Here is an 18985-nt window from a genome sequence, read left to right as displayed (position 1 = left end):
CACTGTCAGCTGCCCCCCCCCCCGGCTTAAATGATATATTTCTAATGATTACAATGATTCTTTAAAAACATGCAGGGAGAAAAAGGTAATGAATAAAATCATTTAAAATAACAGGTCAGATTTGCTGTGTTTAAAAGGTTTATCAAAAATTACCTGAAATTATCTGAAAATTGTTTTGCAAAAAATAAATTAAAAAAATAAAAATACAACAAACCCATATAATTATTAAAAGGGCCTCTTTAAGGTCAGTGATGCTGGATCAGATGCCTTTAATGGGCATTTACACTGTTCCTCTTTCTGCTGAGGGGCCCCCCTGTGAAGGCCCCGGGCCTCACATCAGTGCGGTTAGGGTTAGTGAGCAGAGGGCGGCGGCGGCGGCGGCTGGGGGCCGGCGCGGTGCATGTTGAGCACGGCGTACGCTCGCTTCCTGGCCTCCTGGATGTAAAAGTGCATGAACTCCCGGCCAAACATCTCCCTGTCATCTTCATCGTCCTCCTCATCCTCGGCCCCGGCCCGCGGCCTCCTGGCCGGCAGCTCGATGTCCAGCGTCAGAGGATTGTCCCGAAAATTCACGAACCTGATGAAACAAAACATGAAGAATGAAGTAACTACTGCAATAGACAATAAATTATACACAATGGGAATTTTCATTGATCTAAAAAAAGCCTTTGATACGATTGATCATGGATTATTACTGCAAAAGATGTATATATATGGCGTCAGAGGGGTAGCTCACTCCTGGTTATGTTCTTATCTAAGTGATAGATGGCAATATGTCTCTTGTGATAAATCCAATTCTGTGTTGTTAAAGGTAAAATGTGGGGTCCCACAAGGGTCAGTTCTTGGGCCAAAACTATTTATTTTGTACCTGAATGAACTCTGTAAAGTGTCAAAATATATGAATTGTATCCTTTTTTGCAGATGACGCATTTTTTTCTGTTCTGGGGAACATTTAACTGAAATAATAACTGCTGTTGAAAATGAGATGAAACTGGTCAAAAAATGGTTTGATGTAAATAAGTTATCTTTAAATACAAGTAAAACAAAATTTATGATATTTGGGAATCGTACAATAGACAGAGAAGTGAAACTGAGAATAGAGGATACAGAAATTGAAAGGGTGTTTGAAACAAAATTCTTAGGTGTCATTATGGACCATAAACTGAATTGGAAAATGCATATCAATCATGTTAAATCAAAATTAGCCAAATCAATTGCCATACTTTAAAAGGTAAAGGATTTGTTGAACGAGCGTGCTTTGTATATTCTGTATTGTTCAGTGGTTGTCCCCTACATAACTTATTGCTTAGAAATATGGGGGAATGCATATCCTACCCATACTAAACCTATTTTCATCCTTCAAAAAAGAGCTGTAAGGATTATCACAAAATCAAACTACAGGGAACCATCAAAAGGATTATTTATTAAATTAAGGGCTTTCAAATTCATGGACCTAGTGGACTACAAAACAGCACTGATAATCTCCAAAGCATATAACAATCTGTTACCTTGTAAAATATTGAGCATGTTTAAAAAAAGGGAATGTAGATATGAGCTCCGAGGGAAACATATGATTGAGAAAATAAAATCCACGACTAAAATAAAAGATCAATGTATTTCTGTGAGGGGTGTGGATTTATGGAACGGTCTAGACGACAAATTGAAGACGTGCCAGTCAGTCCTCGATTCATTCAAAAATAAGGTATTTTATGATTTATCATTTATAATATGAGAGAAGTAGTTGATGTTTCTGATACCGTTCTGAAGTTATATTTGGGATTTTTGTGTAAAATGCTGTTATTTTTCTGTTTAATGTTTTGAATAATTTGATCTGATTAAGCTGATCTGATAAGAAGGGTAGGTGTGTTGCCCTTATGGCATAGATTTGAACATGCTTTTATTTTGAAATACCTTTATTTTGAAATGTGTTTACTTTATTGAGGAAGTTACATGTTCTCACTCAACTTAGCTTGACGAAGCTAGCAAAATCAGTCATCAGTGTTTCTGTGTTCCTTAAAAGTAATCCACACTGTAAACGCCACAGAGGCAATGTCGTAAGTGAATAATTTCATAGTTTTATATGTAAGTTATTGTTAAAAAATATATATATTTACATGGAAAAGCATTCGATTAGTTTGTATTAAAAAATATTTCATTTATATGTATTTACATTGAAGAACGCACATGTTGCAGAGTAAAATGATGATTTTTGTATTTTGTTTTGTTACAGTTTTCACTCTGACCTGTAAGATGATACAAAAGAGCCACAGTAAACAGCAACAAAAGCTCACTACGACTCAAGTCAATCATTTGCAGGGAAGAGTTTAGCTAGTTGTATAGCTGCAGTTCCTACACTGTAGCGAGGACATCACAGTGAAAAGACAGTGAAAAGCTGGTGTTGTACATCGTGGCAAGATGGAAGCAAAACAAAGTGACAAGATTTCAGTGGCTAGTAGAAGGAGTTCACGGTCATCTGCATCGTCAACTAGCTCATTAATACGGGCACGTGCTAAAGCAGAGGCAGCTAAAGCACGCCTTGTGTTCGCCGAACAAGAAGCTAAAGCTAAAATAGAGAGAGCAGCTAAGGAGGCTGAGCAACAGAAAGAGAAAGCTGACATAGAAGCCGAATATCAAAAGGTAAAGGCTGATAGAGATGCTGCATATCACGTGGAGAAAGTAAAGAGGGAAACAGAGCTAGAAGAGCTAGCTGTACGCCGAGAGGCAGCAGCAACAGAGGCTGAAGCGGCCGTGTGGGAAGCAGCAGATGCCAGGGAAAATGGTTTGCTAATAGATGAAGTAGGCCCATCAGAGGAAGACAAAATGGAACGTACAAATGATTACATTACCGCTCATTTTGACCCACACTCACACAGAAGCCGTCCTTCAACTGACTTCCCAGCTCAAGCAAGCATTAAAGCTCACCCATCAACAAGTCAGCCCCCAGCAGATGAAACAGTACTTAGCTCTCACAATCCCTTTAATCCAGAATGTCGGACCCCTGTTTTTCCAAATGGAACATCATATGCAAATAACACTAGCCACCCAGCATTAGGCAATGACGATTTTGACAATGTGTATGTCCCGTCAGCAATCAAAAAGGAAAATCAGGCTTCACATGGAGAATCTGGCCAGCAGAGAGATTCAAAAATGTGTCACTCCAACCTGAAAAAGTCAGCACAGCCCTTCTATCCCCAATGTGTGCCTACAGCTGCCCACAGTGCACCCATAACTGAGCACCTGGCGCAGTACCTGGCTCGGCGCGACCTGGTGAATTCCAGTTTATATCAGTTTGATGATAATCCTGAACACTATCGTGCATGGCAGTCATCATACAGCAATGTCACACAAGGGCTAGGCCTCACACCTACTGAGGAATTGGACTTAATGATAAAATGGCTTGGTAAAGAGTCCAGCAACCATGTTAAACGTATACGGTCAGTGCACATAACAAACCCAGTCATAACACTTAAGAAGGCCTGGGATCGCCTCCAGGAATGTTATGCTGCACCTGAAATGATCGAAAAGTCTCTTTTCGACCGACTTGACAATTTCCCAAGAGTTTCAGGAAAGGAACACATGAAGCTACGGGAACTAGCAGATTTGCTGATGGAAGTACAGTGTGCCAAGGAGGATGGCTACCTCCCAGCTCTCTCCTACTTAGACACTGCACGTGGCATTGAACCCATAGTTGCAAAACTGCCCTATGGGCTTCAAGAAAAATGGATTTCAGCTGGTTCAAAATACAAGGAAGAAAATGGAGGACAATTTCCACCATTCGGATTTTTCAGCCAGTTCATATGCTGTGAGGCACGGAAAAGAAATGACCCCAGCTTTGCTATCCCAGGCACTAGCGGTTCACCCACAAAGTTTGAGAGAGCCCCGTTTAAAGGTACAAGGAACCCCATTTCAGTCCACAAAACAGATGTTGCTTCTACAGACACAAGTGCAAACAATGTGAAAGGTGTGAGTGACCCAAACAAAAGTTGTCCAATACACAGCAAGCCACATCCTCTCAAACGGTGCAAAGTTTTTAGAGCCAAGAACCTGGAAGAAAGGAAGATGTTTCTCAAGGATAGAGGAATATGCTTTAGGTGTTGTGGTTCAACTTCTCACTTTGCTAAGGACTGTCCAAATGCAGTTAAGTGTATGGAGTGTGACAGCACCTATCATGACTCTGCCATGCATCCTGGCCCTGCACCTCAAGTTAAGGCTTCCTCAACTTCACCACACAATGGCGGGGAGGGAGAAGAGAACAACACCATCAAAGCAGTTGTTAACTCAAACTGCACTGAGGTTTGTGGCATAGGACAAATTGGCCGGTCATGCTCCAAGATTTGTCTTGCGAAAGTATATCGCAAAGGCCAACCAGACAAAGCTATTAAGGCCTACGTCATCCTGGATGACCAAAGCAACAGGTCGTTGGCACGGTCCAGTTTGTTTGAGCTATTTAATGTAGAGTGCAAACCATACTCGTACTATCTGAAGACGTGTTCTGGCATTGTAGAAGCAGCTGGGCGCAAAGCTGAAGACTTTGTTGTTGAGTCACTCGATGGAAGGGCCAAAATCCCTCTTCCTCCGCTTACCGAGTGCAACGATATACCCGACAATCGGGCCGAAATCCCGACTCCAAATGCAGCTCAACATCATCCTCATCTTGTCAAGGTAGCAGAGCACATTCCAGAGGTCGACCCTACTGCTGAGATCCTCCTGTTGCTTGGTAGAGATGTAATAAGAGTACACAAAGTTAGAGAACAAGTGAACGGACCTCACAATGCCCCCTTTGCGCAACGCCTGGACCTAGGATGGGTGCTAGTTGGGGAAGTGTGCTTGGGAAGCGCACACAAGCCAACAGTCAACACTTTCAAAACAACTGTACTTGACAATGGTCGACCCTCACTTCTCCAACCCTGCACAAGCTTCTTGCACATCAAAGAAAAGATTCATTATGGCGCAACACCAAGTGATGGGATGTCAGAGATTGGGAAAGCTGCAGAAGAAATGTTGGGACAAACGGTCTTCAATCACACTGAACGTGACAACAAGCTGGCATCTTCGATTGAAGATGATATCTTTTTGAAACTGATGGACAAAGAAGTCTACAGAGATGAGTCTAATAGTTGGGTTGCCCCACTCCCATTTAAGCAACCAAGGCAACGCTTGCCCAACAACCGAGAACAAGCAGTCAAACGCTTTGCATCACTCCAGTGCAGTCTAAACAAGAGACCAGAGATGCAACAGCAATACGTGACCTTCATGGGAAAAATATTAGAGAACGGTCATGCGGAGGTAGCACCATCATTGGGAGAGAGTGAAGAGTGCTGGTACCTACCAACCTTTGGGGTGTTCCACCCACAAAAACCAGGCCAGATCAGGGTGGTGTTTGACTCAAGTGCCAAACACTTGGGGGTTTCTCTCAACGATGTGCTCCTCACTGGCCCCGATCTCAACAACACACTTCTAGGAGTTCTGATGCGGTTCCGGAAGGAAAGGGTTGCTATCCTGGCAGATATACAGCAGATGTTTCACTGCTTCTTGGTGAGACAGGACCACAGGAACTACCTGAGATTCCTGTGGTATAAGGATAATGACATGACAAAAGAAATCATAGACTACAGGATGAAGGTTCATGTTTTCGGCAACAGCCCGTCCCCTGCTGTAGCTATCTATGGACTCAGAAGAGCTATCAGAGAGGGTGCACAAGAACATGGAACTGACACAGTCAACTTTGTGGAGCGCCACTTCTATGTGGACGATGGCCTTCGTTCTTTGCCGACTGAGGCTGAAGCCATCGACTTGTTACGCAGAACGCAGACTTCACTTGCTGAATCAAACCTGAGGCTTCACAAGTTTGTTTCAAATAGCCATGTAGTCTTGAAAGCTTTCCCAACTGAAGACTGTGCTGCAGTCGCGAAGGATGTGAATTTCTGTGGAGAGGTTGCTCCTACTCAACGCAGCCTGGGTCTCCTGTGGGAGATAACAAACGACACGTTCACCTTCTCTGTGGCAAATGACATCAAGCCATTTACTCGTCGTGGTGTCCTCTCCACGGTGAACAGTGTTTTCGACCCCTTGGGTTTTCTGGTCCCGGTCACAATCCAAGGAAGAGCTCTTCTCCGGGAACTCACAGCAGAGCTGTCTGACTGGGATACAACATTGCCTGAAGATAAACTCAGTAAGTGGCAGGCCTGGGAAGACTCGCTTCAGGACCTGAGACACCTTCATGTACCACGTACATACACCGCGGCTTCTCTTGCTAAGGCAGTGCATGTTGAGTTGTGTGTGTTTTCTGATGCATCTACCAAAGCCATCGGTGCTGTGGCATACCTGAAAGTTGTACAAGAAGATGGAGAAACTCATGTTGGATTCGTCATGGGGAAGGCCAAACTTGCACCGCAGTCTGAACCAACTATTCCAAGGCTGGAACTTTGTGCAGCAGTCCTAGCCGTGGAAATGGCAGACTTGATTTGTGACGAATTGGATTTGAGGCTTGATTCCACAAAGTTTTTCACTGACAGCAAAGTGGTTTTGGGTTATATCTATAATGAATCCAGACGCTTCTACGTCTATGTTCATAATAGAGTGCAGCGCATCCGCCAAACCACAAGACCTGATCAATGGCACTACGTGCGCACAGAGGATAATCCTGCTGACCACGCATCAAGGTCTGTTCCTGCCTCACTCCTGGCACAGACAACGTGGTTCACAGGGCCTGACTTCCTGCTCAGCTCTCCTAACAAACCAGAACCAGTCCAATCTTTTGACCTAGTCAAACCAGAGCTGGATAGGGATGTCCGTCCACCAGTGAGTAGTTATGCTACAAAGTTTCAGGAGAAAGGCCTCAGCACAGAACGCTTTCAAAGGTTCTCCAGCTTCAACTCTCTTGTTCGAGCTATAGCACTCCTAATTCACATTGCAAGGTCCCACAATCTCTCCAACAGCATGGACAAGTGTAAAGGATGGCATAAGTGTGATCTGCCTCGCACTCCAGAAGAACTGTCTCAAGCAAAGGAAGTCATCATCAGAGCTGTTCAGAAGAGAGCATTCCTAAAAGAATTTGAAGCTTTGATGACAAACAAGCCAGTCCCTCTAAGCAGCAGTCTTCGTTGCCTCAGTCCAACCTTGCAGAACAATCTCATCTGTCTTGGAGGCAGACTAAAAAATGCTAACCTTGAGATTGGAGAGAAGAACCCAATAATCCTCCCAAAGGATGATCATGTTTCCTTGTTGCTTGTCAGGCACCATCATGCTCAGGTCAAACACCAAGGCCGTCACCTGACAGAAGGAGCTGTCAGAGCAGCAGGACTATGGCTCTTGGGAGGAAAAAGGCTCATCAACTCGGTCTTACACAAATGTGTGACCTGCCGTAAGCTTAGGGGCAAAATGCAAGAACAACGCATGGCAGATTTGCCACCACAGCGTTTGCAAACCTGCCCTCCTTTCACGTATGTGGGGTTGGATGTCTTCGGACCTTGGCCCATCACAACTAGACGTACAAGGGGAGGACAAGCTACAAGCAAGAGGTGGGCTATAATGTTCTGCTGCATGAGCTCTAGAGCTGTACACATCGAGGTCATTGATTCAATGGACACTTCAAGTTGCATCAACGCTTTAAGGCGTTTCTTTTCTATAAGAGGACCTGCCAAACAGCTCATGTCTGACTGCGGCACAAACTTCATGGGAGCATGTAAGGAGCTTGGAATGAGTAAAAACCAACCAGACACGACTGTGCAGAGGTACCTAAACCAACAAGGGTGCTCATGGGAATTCAACCCACCACATGCCTCGCATATGGGTGGTTCTTGGGAACGTCTAATTGGGGTGGCCAGAAGAATTCTGGACTCAATGCTTCGTGAACAGCATACTCACTTAACCCATGATGTTTTGTGCACACTGATGGCAGAAGTGACAGCCATTATCAATGCAAGGCCACTAATCCCAGTTTCAAATGACCCTGAGGATCCATTTATTCTGTCACCATCAATGCTTTTGACCCAGAAAGTTGGAGTCCCACCTCCACCAGGAGACTTTACAGACAAAGACCTCCTCACCAAGCAATGGAGACAAGTACAGGCTCTTGCCAATAAATTCTGGGCCCGATGGAGTCAGGAGTACTTGCCAACTTTGCAGCACCGGAGGAAATGGAACAACTCACACCAAAACCTGCAAGAGGGAGACATTGTGCTTCTAAAAGACAGTCAAGCTGCCCGCAACAACTGGCCGATGGCTGTGATCACAAAGGCTTTCTCTGGAGGAGATGGAAGAGTGAGAAAGGTGGAATTAAAGACCACAGATCAAGGACACTCAAAGAGGTTCTTCAGACCAGTCTCAGAAGTTGTCTTACTTCTTGCAAAGACTGATGTTCAGAGACCCACTTAGTTCATGGGGTGGTTGGTTAGTGACCTCATTGAGGTCAGGCGGGGAGTGTGTTGCCCTTATGGCATAGATTTGAACATGCTTTTATTTTGAAATACCTTTATTTTGAAATGTGTTTACTTTATTGAGGAAGTTACATGTTCTCACTCAACTTAGCTTGACGAAGCTAGCAAAATCAGTCATCAGTGTTTCTGTGTTCCTTAAAAGTAATCCACACTGTAAACGCCACAGAGGCAATGTCGTAAGTGAATAATTTCATAGTTTTATATGTAAGTTATTGTTAAAAATATATATATATTTACATGGAAAAGCATTCGATTAGTTTGTATTAAAAAATATTTCATTTATATGTATTTACATTGAAGAACGCACATGTTGCAGAGTAAAATGATGATTTTTGTATTTTGTTTTGTTACAGTTTTCACTCTGACCTGTAAGATGATACAAAAGAGCCACAGTAAACAGCAACAAAAGCTCACTACGACTCAAGTCAATCATTTGCAGGGAAGAGTTTAGCTAGTTGTATAGCTGCAGTTCCTACACTGTAGCGAGGACATCACAGTAGGCGATAATAAGCGCTAGCTTCAGCCTGTACCTTTTCGGTTGTGGTTATTTTCAGTTATACTGACAGAATGTGTATTTATTTGTTTTGTTTTTTTCTTTTTCTGATAAACGGTGTATTTTTAAATAACCTGACCGGAATAATTTTTTTCATTCATTCATTCATTCATTCATAAATTGTCAAGAAGGAAAACTCAGATATTCTCTGAGATTAAAGTAGTAAAATTATGGAAAAACAAATTTATGGGGAAAAAACCCCAAAATATTTATTCATGTCCTGACTGACCTGAGGTTGCTCATGCTCTCCATGAGCGGCGGGATGTCCCGCAGCTTGTTGCCGCTCAGCACCAGCGTGTCCAGGCTGGCCATCCTGCTGATGCTGTCTGGAAGTTTCTCCAGCTGGTTCCTCTGCAGCCACAGAGTGTGGAGCTTCTCCATCCTGCAGAGAGAGGCCGCACAGCCACGTGAAGCTCCGCCCCACCTGGCTGACAGGTAAAGCTCCATCATAGTGGTTCTGAATGTTGGTCCTGTTAACATTTTCCTCCTCAACAAACCATTTATCAACTACAGATTTCACAGCATGGAACCAAAAAGTGAGTTTGTGGTTGAAGCCGACGCCTTATAATGTTCTGCTTCTGCGGTGAACAAAGTCCTCCACACTCAGAAACCACACAGCTGATAATTGGCTTTGGAAAGCAAAACGTTTCCCCGCTTAGGGACTATTTTCCCTGGCGGAGGAGGAGAGCAGGGACCAAAAGGTTTATGTTAGTCAGACTAAGCTAAACACACCTGGCAGGTTAAACATCATCAGACTGAACCAACATCCAGCCTGGGAGCTACAGGCTCCTCTTTTTTAAAAGCAGAACGTCGAAGGCCTCGGGTTACATAAAGGGTTAGTGGGGCTTTTGGCGCCGGCCGTCTGGTCACACGGCGTCTCGGCCCCGCCCACCTGTGGATGTCGTCGGGTAAACTCTGCAGGCAGTTTCCTCCCATGTCCAGCCACTGCAGCTCGGGCATGTCGAGCACGGCGTCCGGCACCGAGGAGAAGTCGTTCATGGACAGATCGAGGCGCTGCAGCTTCCTCAGGTTCTTCAGCTGCAGAGCAGAAGCAGCACCAAGACCCCACATTCCCAAATTACATGCTGTCAACATGTCTGCGTGCTGCATAACAATCTAGGTCACTTGTAAAAACAGTCAACATGTGAACAACACGCTAACATCTTCCAGACAACAGGCTCTTCACGAGCGGCGTGTTGGGTTAAGGGTGTTGTCTGGGTTTGGGTCAGGGTACATGTGACACTGCACAACAAAACAGCTGCAGCCCAGGAAACATTTGGATATTTAAAATGAGCCTAACTTAAAGACCCCATGAAATGGTCTCTTACTTTGTTGATTTTCTGTATTTCCTGTTGAAACAGGAAGTGTGGGCGGGACATGGTGCAGGGAGGGATCAGTCACAAGTGCAAACCAACAGGATCTCAGGCTCTGCGTTCCAAATCTCATACTTCTGCTTTTTCCTTTTAGTATGTACTGCAGCTGCCCTTATAAAGTATGCAGTGTAGTATGCAGTATGCATGTGTATGCATACTATTCGGACACACTCCATCCGTCCTCCCTGAGCTCCGCCCCTCTCGCTCACTTCCTCCGCCGTCCGTAGCTCCACATTTGCAACCGATGTGAGTGCTGTGTGTGTGTGTGTGTGTGTGTGTGTGTGTGTGTGTGTGTGTTGTCTTCCGCATGTGGGCGTGGCCTGTACACGCAGCTCAGTCAGTGCAATGTAACGTCCGCTGTGCAACGTCCACTGTGCAAAGGATTGTGGGTCAGAATGGCCAGAGCAGCATGCTGACATGCAGACTGTGAAATCTGAGTGGATGTAGTAGAACATCCTGGTACTCTTGGCATACTGCATCTGACACACTATGTACTGGGACATACTAATTATTTTTCTTGCATACTAAGTAGTGTGGTAATGTGGGGACTGGAACGCAGGGCCAGTTTGGGAGTGGAAACAGACTTTTAATTTGAAGGGACAGGTGGATGAGGAGGATGTTTAAAGATTTGCGAAGGTTTTACTGGTTGAAATTTTTTATTGCCAGCCACTGGTGCAGGATGATGTCACTGTTTTACAGGAAGTGGAGGTCATGTGACGTCATTTCATGGGGACTTTGATCATTTTCCAGAATCTCTCTAATATTTCCAGGATATTTAATCACAAATTTTCCAGGTTTTTTCCATGACTGGAAAACTTCTCAATAATATTCCAGGATTTCCTGAGCAGGCCCTTATTGTGAAAGGCAGTGGCGGCGGGTGACCTCTGACCTTGGCGGGCAGCTGGCTCAGGTCTCGGTTCATGGCGAGCTCCAGTCGCTCCAGGCTCTCGCAGCTTCCCAGCTCCTCAGGAAGCGTCTGCAGCCGGTTACAGCTGAGCAGCAGCTCCCTGAGCCGGCCCAGCCGCCCTGACAAACACACACACACACACAGACACACACACACACACACACACACACACACACACACACGGGCGTGACAGTGGAAAATGTTTTCTGAACATGTGTGTTTGAGGAACCTGCAGCAGTGCTCCTCGCCACAGGAAACAGCAACAGTCTGATCAGATCAGAGGTCGGATGTTTTGTGACGCACAAAAACCTGGCAGACGACTTTCCCCTCTGAGCAACCTGAGCAACAACCTGAGCAACAACCTGAACAACAACCTGAGCAACCTGAGCAACCTGAGCAACAACCTGAGCAACCCCAACAACAACCTGAGCAACCTGAACAACAACCTGAACAACCTGAGCAACCTGAACAACAACCTGAGCAACAACCTGAGCAACCTGAACAACAACCTGAGCAACAACCTGAGCAACCTGAACAACTTGAGCAACAACCTGAGCAACCTGAACAACAACCTGAGCAACAACCTGAGCAACAACCTGAGCAACCTGAGCAACAACCTGAACAACCTGAACAACAACCTGAGCAACCTGAGAAACAACCTGAACAACAACCTGAACAACCTGAACAACCTGAGCAACCTGAACAACAACCTGAGCAACCTGAACAACAGCCTTAGCAACAACCTGAGCAACAACCTGAACAACAATCTGAACAACCTGAGCAACAACCTGAACAACCTGAGCAACAACCTGAGCAACAACCTGAGCAACCTGAACAACCTGAGCAACAACCTGAGCAACAACCTGAACAACCTGAGCAACAACCTGAACAACCTGAGCAACCTGAACAACCTGAACAACCTGAGCAACCTGAACAACCTGAGCAGCAACCTGAGCAACCTGAACAACAACCTGAGCAACCTGAACAACAGCCTTAGCAACAACCTGAGCAACCTGAACAACAACCTGAACAACCTGAGCAACCTGAACAACCTGAGCAACAACCTGAGCAACCTCAACAACCTGAGCAGCAACCTGAGCAACCTGAACAACAACCTGAGCAACCTGAACAACGTGAGCAACAACCTGAACAACCTGAGCAACAACCTGAACAACCTGAACAACAGCCTGAACAACCTGAACAACAACCTGAACAACCTGAGCAACAACCTGAACAACCTGAGCAACAACCTGAACAACCTGAGCAACAACCTGAACAACCTGAACAACCTGAGCAACCTCAACAACAACCTGAGCAACCTGAACAACCTGAGCAACAACCTGAACAACAACCTGAGCAACCTGAGCAACAACCTGAACAACAACCTGAGCAACAACCTGAACAACAACCTGAGCAACAACCTGAGCAACAACCTGAACAACAACCTGAGCAACAACCTGAACAACCTGAACAACAACCTGAACAACCTGAACAACAACCTGAACAACAGCCTTAGCAACAACCTGAACAACAACCTGAGCAACAGCCTTAGCAACAACCTGAACAACAACCTGAACAACAACCTGAACAACCTGAACAACAACCTGAACAACCTGAACAACAACCTGAACAACCTGAACAACAACCTGAACAACAACCTGAGCAACAACCTGAACAACAACCTGAGCAACAACCTGAACAACCTGAACAACAACCTGAACAACAGCCTTAGCAACAACCTGAACAACAACCTGAACAACAGCCTTAGCAACAACCTGAGCAACCTGAGCAACCTGAGCAGGCAGCGCAACGTGAAGCTCCAGCACACAGGAAATAAACTGCAGTCTGTAGTTTTGCAGGAGTTAGTTGGTCTACAGACTTCAACCCCTCACTTCCTGCTTCCTTCTCCCTGCTGTCTACTTCCTGCTTCCTGCTGTCTGCTTCCTGCTTCCTCCTTCCTTCTCCCTGCTGTCTACTTCCTGCTTCCTGCTGTCTACTTCCTGCTGTCTGCTTCCTGCTGTCTACTTCCTGCTTCCTGCTGTCTGCTTCCTGCTTCCTGCTGTCTGCTTCCTGCTTCCTGCTTCCCGCTGTCTGCTTCCCGCTGTCTGCTTCCTGCTGTCTGCTTCCTGCTTCCTGCTGTCTGCTTCCTGCTTCCTGCTGTCTGCTTCCTGCTTCCTGCTTCCCGCTGTCTGCTTCCCGCTGTCTGCTTCCCGCTGTCTGCTTCCTGCTTCCTGCTGTCTGCTTCCTGCTTCCCGCTGTCTGCTTCCTGCTGTCTGCTTCCTGCTTCCTGCTTCCTGCTGCCTGCTTCCTGCTGTCTGCTTCCTGCTTCCTGCTTCCTGCTGCCTGCTTCCTGCTGTCTGCTTCCTGCTTCCTGCTGTCTGCTTCCTGCTGTCTGCTTCCTGCTTCCTGCTTCCTGCTGCCTGCTTCCTGCTGTCTGCTTCCTGCTTCCTGCTTCCTGCTGTCTGCTTCCTGCTGTCTGCTTCCTGCTTCCTGCTTCCTGCTGCCTGCTTCCTGCTGTCTGCTTCCTGCTTCCTGCTGTCTGCTTCCTGCTTCCTGCTGCCTGCTTCCTGCTGCCTGCTTCCTGCTGTCTGCTTCCTGCTGCCTGCTTCCTGCTGCCTACTTCCTGCTGTCTGCTTCCTGCTGCCTGCTTCCTGCTGCCTACTTCCTGCTGTCTACTTCCTGCTTCCTGCTGCCTGCTTCCTGCTGCCTGCTTCCTGCTGTCTACTTCCTGCTTCCTGCTGCATGCTTCCTGCTGCCTGCTTCCTGCTGTCTACTTCCTGCTTCCTGCTGTCTACTTCCTGCTTCCTGCTGTCTGCTTCCTGCTTCCTGCTGTCTGCTTCCTGCTTCCTGCTTCCCGCTGTCTGCTTCCCGCTGTCTGCTTCCTGCTGTCTGCTTCCTGCTTCCTGCTGTCTGCTTCCTGCTTCCTGCTGTCTGCTTCCTGCTTCCTGCTTCCCGCTGTCTGCTTCCTGCTGTCTGCTTCCTGCTTCCTGCTGTCTGCTTCCTGCTTCCCGCTGTCTGCTTCCTGCTGTCTGCTTCCTGCTTCCTGCTGTCTGCTTCCTGCTTCCTGCTGTCTGCTTCCTGCTGTCTGCTTCCTGCTTCCTGCTTCCTGCTGCCTGCTTCCTGCTGCCTGCTTCCTGCTGTCTGCTTCCTGCTTCCTGCTGCCTGCTTCCTGCTGCCTGCTTCCTGCTGTCTGCTTCCTGCTGCCTGCTTCCTGCTGCCTACTTCCTGCTGTCTGCTTCCTGCTGCCTGCTTCCTGCTGCCTACTTCCTGCTGTCTACTTCCTGCTTCCTGCTGCCTGCTTCCTGCTGCCTGCTTCCTGCTGTCTGCTTCCTGCTTCCTGCTGCCTGCTTCCTGCTGCCTGCTTCCTGCTGTCTGCTTCCTGCTGCCTGCTTCCTGCTGCCTACTTCCTGCTGTCTACTTCCTGCTTCCTGCTGCCTGCTTCCTGCTGCCTGCTTCCTGCTGTCTACTTCCTGCTTCCTGCTGTCTGCTTCCTGCTGTCTGCTTTGTGCTTCCTGCTGTCTGCTTCCTGCTGCCTGCTTCCTGCTGTCTGCTTCCTGCTGTCTGCTTCCTGCTGCCTGCTTCCTGCTGCCTGCTTCCTGCTGCCTGCTTCCTGCTGTCTGCTTCCTGCTGTCTACTTCCTGCTTCCTGCTGTCTGCTTCCTGCTGTCTGCTTTGTGCTTCCTGCTGTCTGCTTCCTGCTGCCTGCTTCCTGCTGTCTGCTTCCTGCTGTCTGCTTCCTGCTGCTTGCTGTCTGCTTCCTGCTGTCTGCTTTGTGCTTCCTGCTGCTTGCTGCCTGCTTCCTGCTGTCTGCTTCCTGCTGTCTGCTTTGTGCTTCCTGCTGCTTGCTGCCTGCTTCCTGCTGTCTGCTTTGTGCTTCCTGCTGCTTGCTGCCTGCTTCCTGCTGCCTGCTTCCTGCTGTCTGCTTCCTGCTGTCTGCTTCCTGCTGCCTGCTTCCTGCTGTCTGCTTCCTGCTGTCTGCTTCCTGCTGCTTGCTGTCTGCTTCCTGCTGTCTGCTTTGTGCTTCCTGCTGCTTGCTGCCTGCTTCCTGCTGTCTGCTTCCTGCTGTCTGCTTTGTGCTTCCTGCTGTCTGCTTCCTGCTTCCTGCTGCCTGCTGTCTGCTTCCTGCTGCTTGCTGCCTGCTGTCTGCTGTCTGCTTCCTGCTGCCTGCTGTCTGCTTCCTGCTGCCTGCTGTCTGCTGCCTGCTGTCTGCTTCCTGCTGCCTGCTGTCTGCTTCCTGCTGCTTGCTGCCTGCTGTCTGCTGTCTGCTTCCTGCTTCCTGCTGTCTGCTTCCTGCTGCCTGCTGCTTGCTGCCTGCTGCCTGCTGTCTGCTTCCTGCTGCCTGCTGCTTGCTGCCTGCTGCCTGCTGTCTGCTTCCTGCTGCCTGCTGTCTGCTTCCTGCTGCCTGCTCAGGGTATCCGCGGGGCTGTAAAAGGTAGTAAAAGGTAGTAAATAAAAGGAGCCCAAATTAAGGCCCTTAAAAGGCAGTAAAAGGTAACTAACACAATTTTAATTGGTAGTAATTTTTTTCATCATCCCTTCAATATATTATGACTTTTCCATTGATGCTGATTTTTTTCTTTACAGTTCATTTAATTAAAGAAATATTAAAACGAAAAATATGTGCGAGCAGGACACCAGGACCTGTGTCGGCGTTGATAGCCAATCAGTGATCCTGACTGCATTTGCCACCCTGTAGCGTGTACGCGATTGGCTCAGCTGCCGCATGTTGCGCTCATGCAGGGTCTCAAAGCGTTAGTGTGAGCAAGCCACTTGCCGAGATGGGAAAATGTAAGTTTTCGCAGCTCTGAGCAGGGCTGTAAAATAGCGGTCGCCACTCGCCAAATGCGCCTAAAATATTCCGTTGGCGAGTTAATTTTGGAGGTCTACCTGCCACGGGGCGGGGACATATTTGCACCAAGTCATGCAATAAATTATGCAAGAGGTGGCTTTAAATTCATACGGTAGCTAACGTTAGCGCTTGACCGGTGATGTTTGTGTGTCGCACTTCAGTCGCTCCCCGTAGCCTGTCAGCTAGCGCTAGTGATCTGTTTGTTGTGTGTCACACTTAAATAGCTCCCCCGACGTCGTGTGACATGTTGTGAGGTTAGCCAGGGTTAGCCTAGCCAGCTCAGAAGGACGACACACATTTTCTTATTTGCTCTAAAAGGGACAGTGTACAGCTCAAACATATACTGTATGTCACTATTTGATGCCATATCTTGCTTTGTTTTTTGTTGACACTACAAAAAATATGTTTTTTGAAGAATAGTTTGATGTAGTTGGATTATTCAAGGTATTTCCTCTAGTTTTAGAGCTTCTTTTGAGTTTCTAGTTCTTGTAAAGCTGCTTGGACTGTAGTGGAAATAGAACAGTGAGCAACATGCTGAGCGCTCAACGCTGTACAGCAAGTTTCAAAGGAGCGTAACAGAGAAAGAGGGAGGTACAGTCGTGCCAGACAGCAATTTTTTCATGCCCCCCCCCCAACAATTACTCTCAGAAATTTTGCTGTTTGTTGCCCCCCCCCCCCCAATAACAAAACAGGAGCGGGTTTGGTGGTTTGGGGCTGCAGCCTCGCCCCCCGGCGGCTGACTGACAGTTATGGAACAGAACCAAGCAGAAGCTCGGCTGCCTGGTTCAGAACACACAGAGTTTCGGCGGTGGTGGGTGAAGCGGCGAGCGGGACTGACCGATCTGCGGCGGCAGCTCCGTCAGGGCGTTCCGGGACAGATCCAGGACCAGCAGGTTCTGGAAGCTGGAGATGAAGTGAGGGACCTGCTGGAGGCCGGCCCGGTGAATCTGCCACTCCTGGACCTGAGTGAACTGAGCCAGGCAGCCCGGCAGCACCTGCACACACACACACACACACACACACACACACACACACACACACACACACACACAGCATTACATCAGAGGGTCTCAAAGTGGGGTCTGGGGCCCCTGAGGGTCCGTCATGAAGCTGCGGGGCCCTGATGCCTCTGCTCAGATCTCATCTGGTGTTTCAGTCGATCGTTTCAGCTGAAATTATTTGTAACTGTCTCATCATTTTATTAGAGTCTATTTTTATTTTTTGTCTGTTCTTTTAATCTTTTGGCCTGCATGTTGGACTTGAACTAGAAATATGGTTTTCTTGTTTTTGAAATATTGTCTTGCTAATTTTATATATAAGTTTTTTAAAATCCAATTTTCTTCTCACTTTCTCACAAATGATTTTTTCCCTTAAAGTCAGCCTCAGTGAGTCGGCAGTCGAACGGTTAAACCCTGAACTCTGGGATTAAAGCAGAGAGGAGGAAATCTCCCTGTGTGCTGGTTCTACTTCCTGTGTGCTGGTTCTACTTCCTGTGTGCTGGTTCTACTTCCTGTGTGCTGGTTCTGCTTCCTGTGTGCTGGTTCTGCTTCCTGGACAGGAAGCAGGAAGTTACCCTCCAGTCTTCCTGCTGGATCCTGAGGACGAGGCGTCCGTCCTCCGTCTGCAGCTTCTCCTTCAGCCGAGTCAGCGCGATGCGCTCCTCCCACACCCCGGACAGCCTGCACCACAGGAAGTGATGTCACACCACAGGAAGTGATGTCACACCACAGGAAGTGATGTCACACCACATGATGCCCCACATGCACACAGTCCCACTGAAACAGACAGCAGCTGCGCTCTGTTCCCAGGAGAACCGCAGGAACCTCAGGCTGAGGAAGCAGTGCCATCACACTGCAGTACTACTACACTGTAATACTACAATACTGTAATACTACAATACTGTAATACTGCAATACTGTAATACTGCCATACTGTAGTACTGCACAGTAACAGAGGGATACCATATCACTGTGCAGGAATACTGTAATACCTTATAATAATACTGCAGTACTGTACAGTGATAGCACAAGAGCAGGAGCTAAGAGAGTAAATGTCTGGCGGAGCGGCAGCGCTCTTTATCACAGGAGAAGAAGAGGAGAGAGGGAAAGGGGACAGTAGAAGAAGAGTGTGACCTCCCGGCGGCGGCGGCCTCCCTCCTCGCTCGGCTCCTCTGCTGCTCCTCCTGGCTCCTCCTGATCCGGGTCTCCCACAGGGCCTTGATGGAGCTGACCGAGCCGCACGCCGCCACGCCCGCCATGAGGCGCCACGCCCGCTCCGCTTCCTGTCAGCTGACCGCCACTCTGCAAACACACACCAGGCCACTTCCTGTCAGCTGACCCCCACTCTGCAAACACACACCAGGCCACTTCCTGTCAGCTGACCCCCACTCTGCAAACACACACCAGGCCACTTCCTGTCAGCTGACCGCCACTCTGCTAACACACACCAGGCCACTTCCTGTCAGCTGACCGCCACGCCCAAACCAGAAACTAGCAGAGGTCACTGTGCATATCTCCTCCAGGCTGCCTCCCCTTCTCTGATTGGCTGCCTGGCTCTGTGTGTGTGTGTGTGTGTGTGTGTGTGTGTGTGATGAAGGTCTGCTGCTCAGTTCCTACAGCAGAAAAGAAGAAGCGAGCCCTGGAGCTGCCGACTCGTCAGTCTGTCAGGACGGAGGCAGACTGAGGGGAGCTGGAGGCCGGCATGGTCAGGGTTAGTTAGGGTTAGGGTTAGGTCACAGGGTTAGGGTTAGGTCACAGGGTTAGGTCACAGGGTTAGGGTTGGGTTAGGGTTAGGTAAAGGGTTGGGGTTAGGTCACAGGGTTAGGGTTAGGTCACAGGGTTAGGGTTAGTTCACAGGGTTAGGTCAC

At 47.8% G+C, this 18985-nt stretch overlaps 1 protein-coding gene across 1 annotated transcript; it reads right to left on the bottom strand.

The window, feature by feature from the left end:
• Positions 1-80: 80 nt before the first annotated feature.
• Positions 81-18376, bottom strand: lrrc39 (leucine rich repeat containing 39). Its single transcript, XM_030049156.1, has 7 exons — positions 18252-18376; positions 17693-17798; positions 16958-17114; positions 11254-11390; positions 9884-10029; positions 9221-9373; positions 81-577 (listed from the first exon to the last, which is right to left on the bottom strand). The coding sequence occupies exons 1-7, from the start codon at positions 18374-18376 to the stop codon at positions 352-354; spliced, it is 1050 nt and encodes a 349-aa protein (XP_029905016.1). The 3' UTR covers positions 81-351.
• Positions 18377-18985: the final 609 nt, after the last annotated feature.

This window comes from Myripristis murdjan, chromosome 4, assembly GCF_902150065.1.
Source record: "Myripristis murdjan chromosome 4, fMyrMur1.1, whole genome shotgun sequence".
NCBI lineage: Eukaryota > Metazoa > Chordata > Actinopteri > Holocentriformes > Holocentridae > Myripristis > Myripristis murdjan.
Note: the sequence above shows the minus strand (reverse complement) of the source record. Positions and strands in the feature narration are given on the sequence as shown.